We start from the raw sequence: 20,157 nt of genomic DNA on the forward strand, positions 1-20,157 counted from the left end.
GCTATACAGAACCCAGGACACCCTTCTACTACAGCTCTATCCACATGGGCTGTTATCTGATCGCTCAGCTCCTGCACACGCTGCCAAATGAACAATGTATGCAAGATGTATTTATTGAGAACGGTGATCACTGATTGATTGCATTGGAAGCTGAGGAGGTGGGTGGGAGCGAAATCCTAGAAAGGGGGAGGGGAGCTACAGGGCGAGTCCTAATCAGGTCAGCAGGTGAACTCCTTCCTGTCTCTTAAAGGCGTTGTAGGGGCAGAAGGTGCATTCCATGCATGAAGATAAAAAACCTTCTGTGTGTAGCACCCCCTCCCCCCAGCACCCCCTAAAGCCCCGTACACACGAGCGGACTTTTCAACATCCAAAGTCCGACGGACTGATTCCGTCAGACTATTCGATCGTGTGTGGGGCTGCAACGGACTTTTGACTCGCCAAAGTCTGACGGACTTTAGAATATGGAACATGCTTCAAATTTTTCCGAAGGAACTCCGCCGGACCCGGTCCCTCCGAAAAATTTGCTCGTGTGTGTGCTATTCCGATGGACTAAAACCGACGCTAGGGCAGCTATTGGCTACTGGCTATGAACTTCCTTATTCGAATCCAGTCGTACGTCATCACGTTCGAATCCGTCGGAGTTTAGTGTGATTGTGTGTGGCCAAGTCCGCTCAGCCGAAAAGTCCGTCAGAACTCTGTCGGAACTCCGGCAGAACTCCGGCAGAACTCCTTCAGAAGTCTGTCAGACATAAGTCCTCTCGTGTGTACGGGGCTTCATACTTCCCTGAGCCCGCCATCTTTCTCTAGCGATGCCCACGAGTGTCTTAGCTATCCAGACAGTGGCGGAACAACCAGGGTCATACCATTCACGCATGTGACTGGGCCCTGGCTTTCTGCCAGTATGGGGGGCCTGCCGCCAGAAGGATCTTCTGCTATTTACCCAGAGGCGATGATCGGAGAGCGGACTGCTCACCCAGCTGTATTACTATATACTGCACAGCGTACCGCCCACCCAGAGCCACTGAGTTTGCAGCTGCAAACCTCAATCACCATCGGGAGGCAGAAGCTGGCTACTTTTGTCAGTTGACCAGGTGGAATGAAGAGGGAGGAGCCAGAGGAGGTATCCACCCCCTCAGGAGCCGGAGCATACACGGAACAAACATGGAACATACACAGAAGGACAGAGTCCCAAGCTGAAATTAAGAGAGCGAGTGCCATAGACCCCAACCACTAGCAACACTGCTACTGATTCCACCCCCGTGTCTGCCACCGATCCCCCCCCCAGTGTCTGCCACCGATCCCCCCCCCAGTGTCTGCCACCGATCCCCCCCCCCAGTGTCTGCCACCGATCCCCCCCCCCAGTGTCTGCCACCGATCCCCCCCCCCAGTGTCTGCCACCGATCCCCCCCCCCAGTGTCTGCCACCGATCCCCCCCCCCAGTGTCTGCCACCGATCCCCCCCCCCCAGTGTCTGCCACCGATCCCCCCGCCCAGTGTCTGCCACCGATCCCCCCCCCAGTGTCTGCCACCGATCCCCCCCCCCAGTGTCTGCCACCGATCCCCCCCCAGTGTCTGCCACCGATCCCCCCCCAGTGTCTGCCACCGATCCCCCCCCCAGTGTCTGCCACCGATCCCCCCCCCAGTGTCTGCCACCGATCCCCCCCCCAGTGTCTGCCACCGATCCCCCCCCCCAGTGTCTGCCACCGATCCCCCTCCAGTGTCTGCCACCGATCCCCCCCCCAGTGTCTGCCACCGATCCCCCCCCCAGTGTCTGCCACCGATCCCCCCAGTGTCTGCCACCGATCCCCCCAGTGTCTGCCACCGATCCCCCTCCAGTGTCTGCCACTGATCCCCCCCAGTGTCTGCCACCGATCCCCCCCCAGTGTCTGCCACCGATCCCCCCCCCAGTGTCTGCCACCGATCCCCCCCCCAGTGTCTGCCACCGATCCCCCCCCCAGTGTCTGCCACCGATCCCCCCCCCCAGTGTCTGCCACCGATCCCCCTCCAGTGTCTGCCACCGATCCCCCCCCCAGTGTCTGCCACCGATCCCCCCCCAGTGTCTGCCACCGATCCCCCCAGTGTCTGCCACCGATCCCCCCAGTGTCTGCCACCGATCCCCCTCCAGTGTCTGCCACTGATCCCCCCCAGTGTCTGCCACTGATCCCCCCCAGTGTCTGCCACTGATCCCCCCCAGCATCCACCACTGATCCCCCCCAGTGTCTGCTACTGATCCCCCCAGCATCTACCACTGATCCCCCTAGTGTCTGCCACTCATCCCATTCCTCCCCAGCATCTATCACTGCACCCCCCAGTGTCTACCATGGATCCCATCCCCCCACCATCTGCCACTATACCCCCCAGCATCTACTACTGACCCCCTCTCCAGTGCCTGCCACTGATCCCCTCCCCCCCAGTGTCTGCCACTGATATGTCATTTACCCGCCCCTTTTTTCTCTGAATGGACACAGTCAGTGATAGGTACCGATCACTAACTCCATTCATTCATAACTGAGGCATAGTAAACTATTTTTACAATGCTTCAGTTTGTGAAAGCGAAGATTCTGTGCAGCTGAGGTTGCAGAGATGGAGATGGAGGGCTGTGTGTCCTCAAATCTCTTTTCTCTGTTTTAAAGGTGGAACATCAGAGGTCTGTTTAGACCCACAATACCTCACTAAATCCCCCCAATGGGGCTCCTAAAAATTTTTTTTTAAATATTGTAAAAAATTTTTATAAAATAAAAATAATGGTAATAAGTAATAGCAATAAAAAAAATACTGACACCAGTGGCAGAAGTACCAGAGTCGCACTTACGACCGAGCCCTGGCGCTCCACCACCAGGCTTTGGGGGGGGTCACAGACCCGTGAAAAAGGGCCCCGGCCGGGGGTCAGGGAGGGCCGTCCTTCATGGTTTCTTGCACCAGGGCCCTGAAGGTTCTAGTTACGCCTCTGCATCCGGGACTCTCCTCCTCATTGGCTGGCAAACAGCAGCAACACCATTGGCTCCCGAGGCTATCAAAGTCACTTAGCCAATCACGGGAGATAGGGGGCAGGGCTAGATTGGGGAATTTTTAATGTCGGAATTGACACGGAGCTGTGACTCGGCTTGGGTGCCCCCATAGCAACCTGCTGGCTGTGGGGGCACTAGACAGGAGGGAGGGGCCAGGAGCAGCAAAGAGGGACCAGAGAAAAGGAGGATCTGCAGTGCTCTGTGCAAAACCAACTGCACAGAAGAGGGAAGCGTAACATGATTGTTATTTTACATTTTTTTAATAACTAGAGTTTACAATCACTTTAAAAGTTTTAACATCCCAAGGTCTGTCCAGGAAGTAATGAAGAAGTTATTTTATACAACAAGCTGGACACCGAGGTGAGGGCTGTGTAGGGTAAATAGAAAACTTTTATTTCAGAAAAAGAAGTACATTAAAGTATAACTAAAAGCAAAACTTTTTTTTTTTTTAGTTTTGGATAGAGTATAGATGGATTAGACCCCCTGTAAGGTTTTTTTGCTGCCTGTATCCTTGTTAGGGAGATTTCTCCCTCTCTATTTGTCCTTTTTACCATCGTCATTTAAAATCCCACATTTGGGTTGTCCCCAGAAAAGTAATAGAGGGGAGATCTTCCAATGGGGACACTGGTTCTGGGGACCTGGGGGGGGGGGGGGAATTCTCTTGATTTGCAGGGATTTCCTCTCACTTCCTGTTTGGCCATGGGACAGGAAATGAAGGGAAATCTACACAATGAGACACAGATGGTAAAAAAAAAAAAAAAGTTTTGCCTTTAGTTTGACTTTAGTGCTATATTGGTACATAGGGCCTTTAACCCCTACTCTGCCAGGTCTGTACATCATGGAGACACCCAATCTGACACCCAGTCTGATGGCTGCAGCCTCGGGATTGTGTGTGAAACTGACAGGTAGACTCCTGAAAACATTGTCTGCAACACACAGGTTACATATCGCCATGCATGCCGGAGTGAGAGTGATAATTCTAGCTCCAGACCTCCTCCGTAATGCCATACTGATACCCATAGGGGGCTTTTAAAAAGGGTTGTAAAGGTTTAGGTTTAAAAAAAAAAAAAAATCATGTCATACTTACCTCTGCTGTGCAGTTGGTTTTGCACAGAATGGCCCAGATCCTCCTCTTCTGGGGTCCCTCGGTGGCACTCCTGGCTTCTCCTCTTCTTGAGTGTCCCGCCGGAGAAGCGCTCTCATATTGGACACACATGTGGCACGCTTCCATGTCCTGCTGCACCACCTGTTGACACAGACAGCAGGACTCGGCTCCGCCCCCGACTCCCATGTCACTGGATTTGATTGACAGCAGCGGGAGCCCGGGGGTTCTCGGCTCTTGAATTGGATATATTGATAGCAGCGCAGCCATTAGTTCCCACTGCTGTCAATCAAATCCAATGCGTGGATGCCGGGGGTGGGGCAGAGTCATATATTCGGCGTCTATGGATGCAAATGCTGGAGTGCGCCCGCGAGGTAACTCCTCCAGGAGATCGCTTCTCCTAGGGGGTTATCTAATGTGGGGGAGGAGCCGAGAGAGCCCCCGAGGGACCCCAGAAGAGGAGGATCAGGGCCACTCTGCAAAACAAGCTGCACAGTGGAGGCAAGTAAGATATGTATTTATTATTTTTTTTTAATAACAAACAAACCCTTATAATCACTTTAAGGTGAAAAATGCAGAGCAGCCCCTTTAAAGCGTCGACCTATAGAAATTCCAGGGTACTAAAATGTGGGTTATGACTAAGGCCTTATAGGCTGAAACGCGTCAACCTTTCGTATTTGCGTTTGGTCACTGTGGCTTGTTAATAAATACAACATTTTTTTAAGAGCAATCACCGGAGTGCGGATCATCTTTTCTTCACTAAAATGTGTCGCCATTTTTTCCCCACAAATAGAGCTTTCTTTCGGTGGTGTTTGATCACCTCTGCGGTTTTTATAAACAAAAATAGAGCGACAATTTTGAAAAAATAAATATCCCCCAAAAATATATAAAAAAACATTTTTTTCCCTCAGTTTAGGCCGATACGTATTCTTCTACATATTTTTGGTAAAAAAAAAAGTGATTATTGATTGGTTTGCGCAAAAGTTATAGCGTTTACAAAATAGGGGATAGTTTTATGGCATTTTTATTAATAATTTTTTTTTTACTAGTAGTGGCGCGATCAGCGATTTTTATTGTGACTGCGACATTGTGGGGGACACATCAGACATTTTTGACACATTTTTGGGACCATTGTTATTTATACAGCAATCAGTGCTATATAAATGCAGTGATTCCTGTGTAAATGACACTGGCAGTGAAGGGGTTAACCAGTGGGTGGCAGTGTAGGGGTTAAGTGTTCCTAGGAGCGTGTTACTAACTGTGGGGGGGGGGGTTGGGCTTTCATTTAGTGAGCACTGATCTCTGCTACAATCACATGGAGCAGAGATCAGCGTCACTTGTTGCTAGGCAGAACGGGGAGATGCTGTTTACAATGGCATTTCCTCCATTCAGCCGCCCCGTGAGACGATCACGGGTAAGCCCACAGCGATCGAGTCTGCAGGACCCGCGACCGGACTCACAGGGTTCCATCGGCGGCACGCTCGCTATGGCAGGGCGGCATTAAAGATTGGATGTACCTGTACGCCAATATGCCTGCCCGTGCCATTCTGCCGACGTACGGGAACTGGTTAAAGGTTTGACATGTTGGGTATCTATTTACTTATCTTTTATATTTTACCAAAAAAATTGGGTAGTTTATTGCATTTGTTTGTGGTAATAATATGTGGCATAAAAAAATTGAAACTACCACCATTTTATTCTCAATGGCAGGGATCCCTGGCCCAGGATTCGTATTCCCCCTCCCCCTCCTGTATCTCGATCCAGTGTTGTGCCCCTCTGCAGCGGCTCTCTCCTCTCACAAAGACAGCAGCGGAAGTCATTGGCTGCTGTCAATGAAATCCTGCGAGCAGACAGTGGGGGGGGGGGGTGTGTTTATAGACGCACACAGCCCAGCATCGAGTCCACAGGTGCATTCCTATGGGAAGCGGCTACCTATGGGGGTGCACAAAGAGGAGGAGAACAAGAGAGTCAGCGGGGGACCCAAGAAGAGGAGGATCGGCCTCTCTGAGCACAACCTTTACAGAGCCGGTAAGTGCAACATGTTTGTTATTTTAGAAAAAAATTGAAATCCTCATAGTGATCGTTCCTCTGGAGGACTCCAATGGGGAGATCTCTGCACTTCTTATGGAGGACCCAAGAGCGGGAGCGGTTACACCGCGGGGGGGAGGGGGGCTGCATATTATAGGAGATTTTAGAAGTGATCTTTAACCTCTTCCCGCCTTGTCCTCAACCAAACTGTCAAACCATCAAATGGCCGGAGTCATAACAGATCATAACAGAGGCCAAGATGGCGGCTTCCTTGGCTGTAAGGGGGGGGGGGTAGTTTCACTTTAACCACTTCAGCCCCGGAAGATTTTTTTCCCCCTTCCTGACCAGAGCACTTTTTGCAATTCGGAATTGCATCACTTTAACTGATAATTGCGCGGTCGTGCGACTTCGCACCCAAACAAAATTGACGTCCTTTTTTTCCCCCACAAATATAGATTTCTTTTGGTGGTATTACCTCTGCGGTTTTTATTTTTTGCGCTATACACAAAAAAAGCGTGACAATTTTGAAAAAAATAAACAAACAAAAAAAACAATATTTTTTACTTTTTTTTTCTTACTTTTTGCTATAATAAATATCCCCCAAAAATATATAAAAAAAATAATTTTCCTCAGTTTAGGCCGATACGTATTATTTTTTTTTTAACCAAAAAAGAAATCGCAATAGGCGTATATTGATTGGTTTGCGCAAAAGTTATAGTGTCTACAAAATAGGGGATAATTTTATGGCATTTTTATAAATTTTTTATTTTTTTTACTAGTAATAGCGGCGATCTGGAATTTTTATTGTGACTGCGACATTACGGCGGACACATCGGACAATTTTGACACATTTTTGGGACCATTGGCATTTATACAGCGATCAGAGCTATAAAAATGCAGTGATTACTGTAAAAATGTCACCGGCAGTGAAGGGGTTAACCACTAGGGGCTGATCAAGAGCTTAAATGTGTTCCCTGGGCGTGTTCTAACTGAAGGGGGGAAGGGATTGTGTAGGGGAGATGACAGATCGCTGTTCATACTCTGTCTCTTCTCCCCTCAGAGAACCAAAAACTGTCTTTACAGATCACAGTTCTCGGGGGGGGAGTCAGCAGCGATGGCGGGAGTCCGGCAGTGATTGTGACCACCGAGCACTCGCATTGGCTGAGAAGGGCGAGCAGCAGATGCGTGCACGCCCCTAGTAGCCACAGGGAGAAGTAACGTAACATAACATCTTTTCGCCCAGCCGTAGCATTCTGCCACAGTAAAATTGCAGTGGCTGGTCAGCAAGTGGTTAAAGCGTTTGTTAAGCCCCCCCCCCCCCCCAAAAAAAAATAATAATAATAATAATATCCTTTTTTTAAGCATGTTATACAGCACATTGCTGTAACACCTGCAATACCTGGTTGACCCTGACAGTTTTTGCCCTCCTATGTAAGCTGACACTGGTCAGTTTATGTGCCTCCATCATCCGCTGCCTGCTCTCTCCTCCTCAGCTCCATGTGTGAGCCACCCCCCCTCCCCCCCTCTATCACAGTTCTGAGCAGTGCACACATTACCTCTCCCAATCACTGCCAGCCCCTCTGCTAGGATTCCATGTTGTATATACTATATACCATTTTCTAAAATTCCGCCCAGCGCTGTCTTTCTCCGATATTTGTATTACAGAGGGAGATCACGTGACCGCCCCACAGACGGAGATCTTGGCCCCTCCCTCTGTAATACAAACAAACATCAGGGAAAGACAGTGTCAGGTGGTCACGTGAACTCCCTCTCCTGTCCTATATATACGGCCAGTGGCGGCTGGTGCTCAAAATTTTTGCGGGGCGCAAACAAAAAAAAAAAAAAACCCCATCAATTGCAACCTCACTTTGCCCATCAAACGCAGCCACTGCGCCCAGGTGCTTCCACTGTGCCCCTTGTGTGCTGCCACTGTGCACCTTGTGTGCTGCCACTGTGCACCTTGTGTGCTTCCACTGTGCACCTTGTGTGCTTCCACTGTGCCCCTTGTGTGCTGCCACTGTGCCCCTTGTGTGCTGCCACTGTGCACCTTGTGTGCTGCCACTGTGCCCCTTGTGTGCTGCCACTGTGCCCCTTGTGTGCTGCCACTGTGCACCTTGTGTGCTGCCACTGTGCCCCTTGTGTGCTGCCACTGTGCACCTTGTGTGCTTCCACTGTGCCCCTTGTGTGCTGCCACTGTGCCCCTTGTGTGCTGCCACTGTGCACCTTGTGTGCTTCCACTGTGCACCTTGTGTGCTTCCACTGTGCCCCTTGTGTGCTGCCACTGTGCCTGGCACTTACCTTTTCTCTACTGGGCAGCGGGTGATGGCAGCAGGCGGCGAGCGGTGTCCGGTGTCCTCCAAATCCGACCCCGATGTCTTCTCCCGCGCTCCTCCTCTTGTTTTCTGCAATGATTGGACGCCTGGTAGGCATCCAATCACAGCGCCTTTGATTTCAGCCAATCAGGGGACAAGAAACACAGACCCGGCAACCTGATTGGCTAAGAGGTGGGTCAGTGTTAGGGAAGGGATGTATTCGCTTCTCTAACACAACACTGTGTAAACAGCAAACGCACAGCAGTGCACCCGCTGTTTACCCTTTTGGAAACCTATTAGAGCCCACGGCTCTAAACGGGACGCCTATCAGAGCCAACAGCTCTAATCAGGCACTTCTAAAGAAACCCTGCTGCTGTAATTCAGATGCCCGGCGCCCGACAAGGGGCCGGACACCTGAATAGGGGACGGCAGCGGCGACAATAGTTAGATTCATGCAATGCATGAATCTATCTATTGGTGATAGAGCGGTGCTGGAGAAGGGGGTGGTGCTCCTGCGCCCTATATGTACGCACCGCCACTGTATACGGCCCCCTATCTCTTCTTCCAAGTCCCCCACCCTGTGTGTCCTGCCCCGGGGCCATCAGATGGGGTATACATATTGCTTCATATAGTGTCAAAAATGTTCCCCCGTCATATTCGGCAGTTAGTCCTGCCGGTGTTTCTTTGTGTCACTCGGTTCATCTGGATGTAGCCCCCTGAGGTTCAGACAGGGTTGCTGTTAAATTTATTTGCCAAGTGATTGTTGTCTTTGTTGATTGTTAGGCAGTCAATTGATTTCACGCTAATTCTGGAATTGCTGCACTTCTCTCTTCTGTCACTAGGTGGCCGGGTATCTGGTGACATTAGATAAGACAAGGGCATTGCAAGGACAGATTAGGAATGAATGGGGTGTCTCAGCCAATGAGCAGGGATTTTCTTGGGTCCCTTGACCTGCTGTGAGAACCTATATATTTGGGTGAGGTCAGGTGATCGTGGTTCGTAGACACTTGGACGGCTGTCTGGGTGGACATGTGTTGTATTGCCCCTGGGCTGATAGGCCAGAAACATGAGGCCTATCCTGGGGGCATCTGGCTGCTAGGCTGTCTGAGGCCTATCCAGAAGCAGGAAACCAGTGCAGGGTTGGGACTGCAGCTTGTAGTCTAACCAGAAATAACGGTTCTGCTGGCCGGGGAACCAGTCATGGTGGAGGTAGAAGGAACATTGTTGCCACTAAGGGACCTTCCACCTTGCTACCGGAGACCACTGCGAGTAACTGAGGCCAGTACCAGAGCAGACTTCTCGCCAGCCGGGGATGGTGAAGAAGTGGGAAAGCATCAGCATGTGCCAAGCCAGGGACCCAGCAGGGAAGCAGGGGTGATTCTTGTGGCGTGCCAAGGCATGGGCCCAGCAGGGAAGTGGGGGTGACACTTGTGTAGTGCCAAGGCAGGGACCCAGCGGGGATGACGCTTGTGGAGTGCCAAGGCATGGGCCCAGCAGGGAAGCGGGGGTGACGCTTGTGGATTGCCAAGGCATGGGCCCAGCAGGGAAGCGTGGTGACGCTTGTTGAGTGCCAAGGCAGGGACCCAGCAGGAAAGCGGGGATGACGCTTGTGGATTGCCAAAGCAGGGACCCAGCTGGGAAGCGGGGTGACGCTTGTGGAGTGCCAAGGCAGGGACCCAGCAGGGAAGCGGGGGTGACGCTTGTGGATTGCCAAGGCAGGGACCCAGCAGGGAAGCGGGGGTGACGCTTGTGCAGTGCCAAGGCAGGGACCCAGCAGGGAAGCGGGGGTGACGCTTGTGGAGTGCCAAGGCAGGGACCCAGCAGGGAAGCGGGGGTGACGCTTGTGCAGTGCCAAGGCAGGGACCCAGCAGGGAAACGGGGAGATGCTTGTGGAGTGCCAAGGCAGGGACCCAGCAGGGAAGCGGGGATGACGCTTGTGCAGTGCCAAGGCAGGGACCCAGCAGGGAAGCGGGGGTGACGCTTGTGGATTGCCAAGGCAGGGACCCAGCAGGGAAGCGGGGATGACGCTTGTGCAGTGCCAAGGCAGGGACCCAGCAGGGAAACGGGGAGATGCTTGTGCAGTGCCAAGGCAGGGACCCAGCAGGAAAGCGGGGGTGACGCTTGTGGATTGCCAAGGCAGGGACCCAGCAGGGAAGCGGGGGTGACGCTTGTGGATTGCCAAGGCAGGGACCCAGCAGGGAAGCGGGGGTGACGCTTGTGGATTGCCAAGGCAGGGACCCAGCAGGGAAGCGGGGGTGACGCTTGTGGAGTGCCAAGGCAGGGACCCAGCAGGGAAGCGGGGGTGACGATTGTGGAGTGCCAAGGCAGGGACCCAGCAGGGAAACGAGGGTAACGCTTGTGGAGTGCCAAGGCAGGGACCCAGCAGGGAAGCGGGGGTGACGCTTGTGGAGTGCCAAGCCAGGGACCCAGCAGGGAAACGAGGGTAACGCTTGTGGAGTGCCAAGGCAGGGACCCAGCAGGGAAGCGGGGATGACGCTTGTGTAGTGCCAAGGCAGGGACCCAGCAGGGAAGCGGGGATGATGCTTGAGGGAGATACTGAGTGTTAAAAGTGAAAGAGCTCAGGGGCTCCAGTGGCGATTGGATCCGAAGTCTAGTGGGAGAGACGGGGAGCTCGTTGAGTGAAGACCCTCAGTGAGTGTTGTGGGGTAAAGAGAACTGTTCGTGTTGCAGATAGCTGAATACCTTTACTGTTAGTAACAGCTACAAGATTGTTGCCATAGGAGACGGCGGCCCTACCTATACAGAAGTGGTGTCCGGCTGGAGGCCTTCACCTGTATAGCTATCTACCTATAGAAGTTTCGGAGTCTGTCTATTAACATTGCATCTACCTCAGGGTGTCCTGGCCCTAATCCTCTCCCCCACAGTTCTGTTCAAGAGACAAAAATCTCTTTGCATTCAAAAAGTGTCTGGCGCCCACCTGTTCTTCCTGCATTACACCCACCATGCCTTGTAACCCCCTCTACACTGAAGGATCTCAGCTCTCCCTAACCCTGGAGGTCACCATTAGGCCTCAGGGGCCCCCCGAGACTTGGCTACCTACAAATATATATAAACCTTTATGTGCCGTATTATCCGACTGAGATCTGCATTTTTGGATTGAATAAACATTGATATTGTTACTCAACTTGTTGCCGACTTCACCTCACCTTGGAGGAGTTTTGTTTTATCCTTCGTTTTTAAACGTTATTTTCTAATATAAAAATTCTAAAATGTTTCATATTCATCCACTACAAGATGGAGAAACCGAAGCACCCCTCCCCCCCCCCCCCCCCCCCCGACACTGAGCTGAGCAGTAATATAATAATAATGATATAAAATGAAGTGAAACTTACATCTGAAGAAACCAATGAGGAGAAAACACGGCCCGTGCTCTGTGCGTCGCCTGGGGCTGGTAATGAGGCATCCACCGATATGACCCCAACTAGTAATGGAACTCGATGAGTTTTTTTCTGTAGAACTCTTTGTTGAGCTGTGAAAAAAATGGAATCTAAATATCCAAATATCTCTCCAGGAAACATAAAAGAATCTACAATGTATCCGAGTTTTTATTACTTAATATAAATTTATATTTTGGATTTTATTTTTATTTTTTTTATCTATCTACAGTATATACACAGTCCTTATTATTACATGATGGAGGATTTCCAGTGTGGTGTATGAGGATCCCCCTCCAGTCCTCAGTACTTACCTCCCTCCTCCTTGTAATTTATGAGGATCCCCTCCAGTCCTCAGTACTTACCTCCCTCCTCCTTGTAGTGTATGAGGATCCCCTCCAGTCCTTAGTACTTACCTCCCTCCTCCTTGTAGTGTATGAGGGTCCCCCTCCAGTCCTCAGTACTTACCTCCCTTCTCCTTGTAGTGTATAAGGATCCCCCTCCAGTCCTCAGTACTTACCTCCCTCCTCCTTGAAGTGTATGAGGATCCCCCTCCAGTCCTCAGTACTTACCTCCCTCCTCCTTGTAGTGTATGAGGATCCCCCTCCAGTCCTCAGTACTTACCTCCCTCCTCCTTGTAGTGTATGAGGATCCCCCTCCAGTCCTCAGTACTTACATCCCTCCTCCTTGTAGTGTATGAGGATCCCCTCCAGTCCTCAGTACTTACCTCCCTCCTCCTTGTAATGTATGAGGATCCCCTCCAGTCCTCAGTACTTACCTCCCTCCTCCTTGTAGTGTATGAGGATCCCCTCCAGTCCTCAGTACTTACCTCCCTCCTCCTTGTAGTGTATGAGGGTCCCCCTCCAGTCCTCAGTACTTACCTCCCTTCTCCTTGTAGTGTATAAGGATCCCCCTCCAGTCCTCAGTACTTACCTCCCTCCTCCTTGAAGTGTATGAGGATCCCCCTCCAGTCCTCAGTACTTACCTCCCTCCTCCTTGTAGTGTATGAGGATCCCCTCCAGTCCTCAGTACTTACCTCCCTCCTCCTTGTAGTGTATGAGGGTCCCCCTCCAGTCCTCAGTACTTACCTCCCTTCTCCTTGTAGTGTATAAGGATCCCCCTCCAGTCCTCAGTACTTACCTCCCTCCTCCTTGAAGTGTATGAGGATCCCCCTCCAGTCCTCAGTACTTACCTCCCTCCTCCTTGTAGTGTATGAGGATCCCCCTCCAGTCCTCAGTACTTACCTCCCTCCTCCTTGTAGTGTATGAGGATCCCCCTCCAGTCCTCAGTACTTACCTCCCTCCTCCTTGTAGTGTATGAGGATCCCCCTCCAGTCCTCAGTACTTACCTCCCTCCTCCTTGTAGTGTATAAGGATCCCCCTCCAGTCCTCAGTACTTACCTCCCTCCTCCTTGAAGTGTATGAGGATCCCCCTCCAGTCCTCAGTACTTACCTCCCTCCTCCTTGTAGTGTATGAGGATCCCCTCCAGTCCTCAGTACTTACCTCCCTCCTCCTTGTAGTGTATGAGGATCCCCCTCCAGTCCTCAGTACTTACCTCCCTCCTCCTTGTAGTGTATGAGGATCCCCTCCAGTCCTCAGTACTTACCTCCTTCCTCCTTGTAATGTATGAGGATCCCCTCCAGTCCTCAGTACTTACCTCCCTCCTCCTTGTAGTGTATGAGGATCCCCTCCAGTCCTCAGTACTTACCTCCCTCCTCCTTGTAATGTATGAGGATCCCCCTCCAGTCCTCAGTACTTACCTCCCTCCTCCTTGTAGTGTATGAGGATCCCCTCCAGTCCTCAGTACTTACCTCCCTCCTCCTTATAGTGTATGAGGATCCCCTCCAGTCCTCAGTACTTACCTCCCTCCTCCTTGTAGTGTATGAGGATCCCCTCCAGTCCTCAGTACTTACCTCCCTCCTCCTTGTAATGTATGAGGATCCCCCTCCAGTCCTCAGTACTTACCTCCCTCCTCCTTGTAGTGTATGAGGATCCCCTCCAGTCCTCAGTACTTACCTCCCTCCTCCTTATAGTGTATGAGGATCCCCTCCAGTCCTCAGTACTTACCTCCCTCCTCCTTGTAGTGTATGAGGATCCCCCTCCAGCAGTGGCGGAATTATAGGGGTCGCTGCGATCGCCAAGGCGACCGGGCCCCGTGCTGCAGGGGGGCCTTCAGGGCCCCCCTGTATATCTGAAGGAGCGGGCGGCTGTGACCGAGCCCCCCGATCTTCAGCCGAAGTGTAATCGGCACTGTGCGCTGTGCGGGGAGCTCAGAGCCATCACACTGCTTGTAACTAAAGTGAAAGCAGTGTGTGCTCTTTGTCTCCCCCTACAGTGCAGTACCCAGCAGGAAGAGGTAAGATAAAGCACTGCCGTTTTTGAACAGACTTTATGTGTGTGTGCATTTGTGTGTGTGTGTGTGTGTGTGTATGTATGCGTGTATGTGTGTGCATGTGTGCGTGTATGTGTATGTGCATGTGTATGTGCATGTGTGCGTGTATGTGTATGTGCATGTGTGTAGATGGCGAGCGGGCAGGGGGGGCACACGTTTAATGGCACAGCGTTTAATGGCACAGTTGTAGCATTTGAGGGCACAGTGGCAGCGTTTGGCACAGTGGTTGCAATTGATGGCACAGTGGCAGTGTTTGAGGGCACAGTGGCAGCGTTAAATGGGCACAGTGGCTGCAGTTGATGGCACAGTGGCAGTGTTTGATGGCACAGTGACAGCTTTTGATGGCACAGTGGCTGCAATTGATGGCACAGTGGCAGCGTTAAATGGGCACAGTGGCAGTCTTTAATGGCACAATGGCAGCGTTAAATGGGCATGGTGGCAGCGTTTGATGGCACGGTGGCAGTGTTTGACGGCACGGTGACAGCGTTTGATGGCACGGTGGCAGTGTTTGACGGCACGGTGACAGCGTTTGATGGCACGGTGGCAGTGTTTGACGGCACGGTGACAGCGTTTGATGGCACGGTGGCAGTGTTTGACGGCACGGTGACAGCGTTTGATGGCACGGTGGCAGCGTTTGACGGCACGGTGGCAGCGTTTGATGGCACGGTGGCAGCGTTTGACGGCACGGTGACAGCGTTTGATGGCACAGAGGCAGCGTTTGTTGGGCACAGCAGCAGCGTTTAGGCACAGTGGCTGCATTTGAGGGTACAGTGGCAGCGTTTGACGGCACAGTGGCTGCATTTGATGATTTGGTTTATAAAAATTTTTGTGCCCCCCAAAAATTTTGAGCACGAGCCACCGCTGTTTAGATGTATTTATGCACATTTTATGTATCTGCGTTTAATCCTGCCCCCCCTTCCCATATTAGAGCTGGGCGATTTTCTAAAAAAAAAAATGTTGTCATTTAAAAAAAAAAAACTCAATTCACAAATCGAATCCAGTTTTTTTTTATGGACACCGCGCCAGTCCTGTGGAGCTGCGGGCAGGAGTTTTTAGGTGAGGCCGTGGCTTCGTCCTAGTCCGCAGGTCCGGCCTCGCGGGCTAGGCCGAAGCCACTGCCTCACCTAAAAACTCCTGCATGCAGCTCCTCAGGACCGGTGCGGAGTCAGCACTGATCCTGGTAAAAAAATAAATATCTAAAAAAAAACTATTTGCTGAAAATTTTAATCGATTTGACCTCTCAACTCAAATCAAGATTCAAATCGATTTTTTTCCCCAGCCCTACTCCATATGTGTACAATCAGAACAGTTTTTTTTTTCTTGCTTGTTCAAAGTAGCAGCAAAAAAAATGCTATTACTCTGAAAAGCGATCTGTGCTCAGATCGCTTTTCAGAGGCATTTGACAGCTGGTAAAGGGGCAATATGTTGCCTCCTGACCACCTGTTTTAATCCCTTAATGTGATTGTAAAGGTTTTGCTTTTTTTTTTTTTAATAACAAACATGTTATACTTACCTTCACTGTGCAGCTCGTTTTGCACAGAGTGGCCCTGAACCTTGTATTCTGGGGTCCCTCGGTGGCTCTCGTGGCTCCTCCTCTTATCAGACAACCCCCTAGGAGAAGCGCTCTCCCGGGGGGGGGGGGGGGGTTACCTTGCAGGCGCCCCCGCCGCCCGCCTCATTGGATTTTATTAACAGCAGTGGGAGCCAGTGGTTGAGCTGCTATCAATCTATCCAATCAGGAGCCGAGAACCCCGGGCAAAGGAAGAGCGCATCTCCACCTGGTGAAGTTCCAGGGCTCAGGTAAGTAAAAAGGTGGGGGCTGGGGTTCCGATGACTGCCAGGTGTTTTTTCACCTTAATGCATAGAATGCACTGAGGGTTTACAACCCCTTAAATGCATCATCACTATGCTGCAACTGCATGCAATGCACACAGTTGCAGGGTGGTTGCAGTGCAGCCCCATTCACCTAGGGATGTACTTAAAGGGTGCCCTGACTGGAAAAAGCTTGAGAAACACCGACATAGAGGAACCCGTCTCTCCATTTTCCTCTTGCAGCCGCTGAATGCCTGTGGAAGGGAGAGGTGGAGAAGCGGCGGCAAATGGAGAAATTGGTTCCTTTACATGTAGCCACCCACTTGCAACCGGGTTCTGTTGTTCCGCCACCAAACTCAGGAGTAAAGGGCCCTGTCAGGGGGGCCCTTCATGGTTTCTTGCATCGGGGCCCTGAAGGTTCTAGTTACGCCACTGCCCTCCAGTCCTCAGTACTTACCACCCTCCTCCTTGTAGTGTATGAGGATCCCCTCCAGTCCTCAGTACTTACCTCCCTCCTCCTTGTAGTGTATGAGGATCCCCCTCCAGTCCTCAGTACTCACCTCCCTCCTCCTTGTAGTGTATGAGGATCTCCTCCAGTCCTCAGTACTTACCTCCCTCCTCCTTGTAGTGTATGAGGATCCCCCTCCAGTCCTCAGTACTCACCTCCCTCCTCCTTGTAGTGTATGAGGATCTCCTCCAGTCCTCAGTACTTACCTCCCTCCCCCTTGTAGTGTATGAGGATCCCCCTCCAGTCCTCAGTACTTACCTCCCTCCTCCTTGTAGTGTATGAGGATCTCCCTCCAGTCCTCAGTACTTACCTCCCTGCTCCTTGTAGTGTATGAGGATCACCCTCCAGTCCTCAGTACTTACCTCCCTCCTCCTTGTAGTGTATGAGGATCCCCTCCAGTCCTCAGTACTTACCTCCCTCCTCCTTGTAGTGTATGAGGATCCCCTCCAGTCCTCAGTACTTACCTCCCTCCTCCTTGTAGTGTATGAGGATCTCCCTCCAGTCCTCAGTACTTACCTCCCTCCTCCTTGAAGTGTATGAGGATCCCCTCCAGTCCTCAGTACTTACCTCCCTCCTCCTTGTAGTGTATGAGGATCTTCTCCAGTCATCAGTACTTACACGCACCTGCCAACATTCTGAGATGGGAATAAGGGACACCTACTAGCAAATATATGTAGGACACACCCCCTGCCACAATGAGGGACAAATGGGGGGGGGGGGGGTAAGAGGGACAGAAGGACTTTGCTCCGAATCCAGGACAGTTGGGAACTATGCTTACATGTCTCCTTCTATTAGCATTTAAGTAGCCCCTCCCCCAGTACCTACCTTCCTTGTCCTTGAAGTGTATGAGGATGTATCCCCAGCTGCAGTTGGTGTCTCGGATCTCACATTCACCTCCGTTGGATTCACTTCTCGCCTGGAAATACTTTAGAATTTTATTCTTCACTTTTTTCAGCTCTTTGGACCCCTGATCCCACCTAAGAGCCACGGGATATCGGTAGATTGTGTCCCCCATTCTGTGTGTTGCTCTGGGAAGGTGACGGTCTATGTCGGTGACATAGCAATGGCTGTGTTGGGTGTGGGGCAGAAAATGTCTCTCGGTTGACTTTCACTTTCTGTTTCTCAGTTTTCAGTCTCTCCTCCTCTTCTGGGAAATCCCTTCCCACTAGTGATGGGAAGTTCGGATCTTTAAAATGAATCGGTTCATTTGGAACTGCTCACTGAAATGAAGCGATTCAATGAATGGATTCTTCGGTTCTTCGGTTCACTTGCTGAGTCTCCTGACAAGCATAGAACTGAAGCTCTGATTCAATCTTCTTAAATGAGTAGAATCAGAAGACTTCACACAGAAGGTTGGCAGGTCCTGGGGACGTTTACTTTGATTTAGTTCATGGGCGCAGAGCACAATTGTTGTCAATTGACAATTATTCCATTGTTGTCAGATGAGCTCGGTGTCATGCATTTTGGTGATACACAAACAGCTGTGTTAGGCTGGGTTCACACTTGTGCGATGTGGGAACCCTGCGATTCCACGACGGGTTCCTGCATCGCACCCGACTCGCACGACAATTCACAACGACATATGCGAACTGCTAGGGAGTGTCATACAATGTTAATGGCACCCCCATTTCAGCTCGCATGTCGCACTGCGAAGTGTCAGTTTGGACATGAATCGGATCGCATTAGTGCTATGCGATCCGATTCTGGTGCGGACCAAAAAAAGGGTCCTGTGCGAGTTTAGTCCGAATGCGATACGATTTCAACCATACTATCTGTATGGCTGAAATCGCATTGCACAGACATCGCATGCGATTTTGCACTATGCAGCAGTGTGAACCGGCCCTGAGCCGAGGTTTCCGCACATTTGATGGATAGCAATGTTACCTGTGAAGTTGCCCCAGAATGCAGTTCACATGCACACAAACCCCGCTTTTCATTTAGGTTCTGTTTCCACTTGTGCAACTTGTCCTGCGACTTGGGACTGCAAAGTTGCATGACAAGAAGTACCCGATGATTTCCAATGAGTACCATTCATATCTGTACGACTTCAAGTCACAGCGACTTCAGAGTAGTCCCTGCACTACTTTGGTCCCATTGTAATGTGACTTGAGGTCCATAAACCTCCAGAATACACAGGCATGGCTTCAAGTCGTGGCAGAATCAATGCAACTTTCAGGCTTTTCAGGCTAACGCAGCCTGAAAGTTGCACAATTCTGCCGCAATTTTGATGCGACTTTAAAGCAATGCCTGTGTATTCCGGAGGTCTATGGATCTCAAGTTGCATCAAAGTGGGTTTTTGTGCATGTGAACTGCATTCTGATGGGCCAACTTCCCAGTTAACATTGCCAGCCATCAGATTTTCCCATAGTCTTTACAGCGCATGCGCAGGAATGATGATCAGATTTTACTACCACTACCATGGGCGAAGTACCCCTGGTAGTAAAATCCAATCGTTAGGGCTATTTTCACACTTGTGCGACTTGAAAGTCAAGTGATTTTGCCATGATTTTTGCCATGACTTGAAGCGATGTCTGTGTAGTCTGGAGGTCTCTGCCACAAGTCGCATCAAAGTCAGACAAAAGTAGTACAAAAACTACTTTGAAGTCGCACAGATATGAAGTGAACTCGTTGGAAATCACGGGGTGTGACTTGTCATGTGACTTTGCAGTCTCAAGTCGCACGAGTGTGAAAGGGCCTCAGGCTGTCCGTACCACCTGATCACTGCTGCCACCTCATTGGTTTAGTGTATTGTTTTACTGGTGGTGACTCGTGGTTCTTTCAGTGTACTGTGTTCTAAAAACTGATACGATTCTTTAACTCGGGCCGCGTACACACGCGGGGACTGTTCGCTCAACTTTGTCCGCTGAACAGTGTTTGGGCGGACAGTCCGCTCGTGTGTGGGCTTTCAGCGGACAGTTTCAGCGGACAGTCTGACGAAGAAAGATTTTCGGAAATTCCGAAAAACTGTCCGCTGAAACTTGGTTTGAGCGAACAGTCCGCTCGTGTGTAGGCTTGTTCGTCAAACTAAGTCTCGCGCATGCTCAGAAAGAATTTACACGCCGAAGTTTGCATTGCAGTGTATAGGACGTAGTTTTCTAGTCCCGTCGTACGTGCCGTTCACGTCATCGCGCACGGTTTCAGCGGACTGTTCGTTCGTCGTGTGTGGGCAAGTCCGTCCATGCTAATTTTGAGCGGACTGTCCGCTGAAACTGTTTGACGGACAAAGTTGGGCGAACAGTCCGCGCGTGTGTACGCGGCCTTAGTGTGTTGTGTACTCCTGGCTCTTGTTTTAAGATGGTATCCAGTTCCTGAGTGTCACTGTGCTTTGAGTCTGCTGATTGGTTGCAGGGAGGGGCGGAGCTCTCTCACTCTAGGATCATATTACCACTCCCAGCTCTGCTATGTGCTGAGTGCAGAGTGAAATGTTTCAAACGAACCAGTTCACTAAAAAGAACCGGTTCAAAAGAACGATTCGTTCATGAATTGGACATCACTACTTCCCACTCCGAGAAATGTCTCCACCGATCACCACTTCTGGGCTCTGCAGGAGATACAAACATGGGGGCAGGGCTGAGCACAGGAGCTGACACTCTAATCCTCA

General features: G+C 51.0%; 2 protein-coding genes across 3 annotated transcripts in view; both read right to left on the reverse strand.

Moving 5' to 3' along the window:
• The window catches only part of LOC143925192 (uncharacterized), a 54,764-nt gene extending 37,047 nt beyond the window's left edge, over positions 1 to 17,717 (reverse strand). Inside the window, exons 1-2 of the mRNA XM_077449792.1 lie at positions 17,382 to 17,717; positions 11,803 to 11,939 (exon numbers count right to left, since the gene is read on the reverse strand). Coding sequence (XP_077305918.1) covers positions 11,803 to 11,939; positions 17,382 to 17,571 — 327 coding nt within the window. The 5' untranslated portion in view covers positions 17,572 to 17,717. The remainder of the gene's footprint in view (positions 1 to 11,802; positions 11,940 to 17,381) is intronic.
• LOC143925142 (protein mono-ADP-ribosyltransferase PARP14-like) overlaps positions 1 to 20,157 on the reverse strand; it is a 391,904-nt gene that overhangs the window by 129,149 nt on the left and 242,598 nt on the right. The gene's annotated exons all lie outside the window — the stretch shown is intronic.

This window comes from Lithobates pipiens, unplaced genomic scaffold, assembly GCF_037356315.1.
Source record: "Lithobates pipiens isolate NorthernLeopardFrog02 unplaced genomic scaffold, aLitPip1_a1.2 Scaffold_22, whole genome shotgun sequence".
Lineage (NCBI taxonomy): Eukaryota > Metazoa > Chordata > Amphibia > Anura > Ranidae > Lithobates > Lithobates pipiens.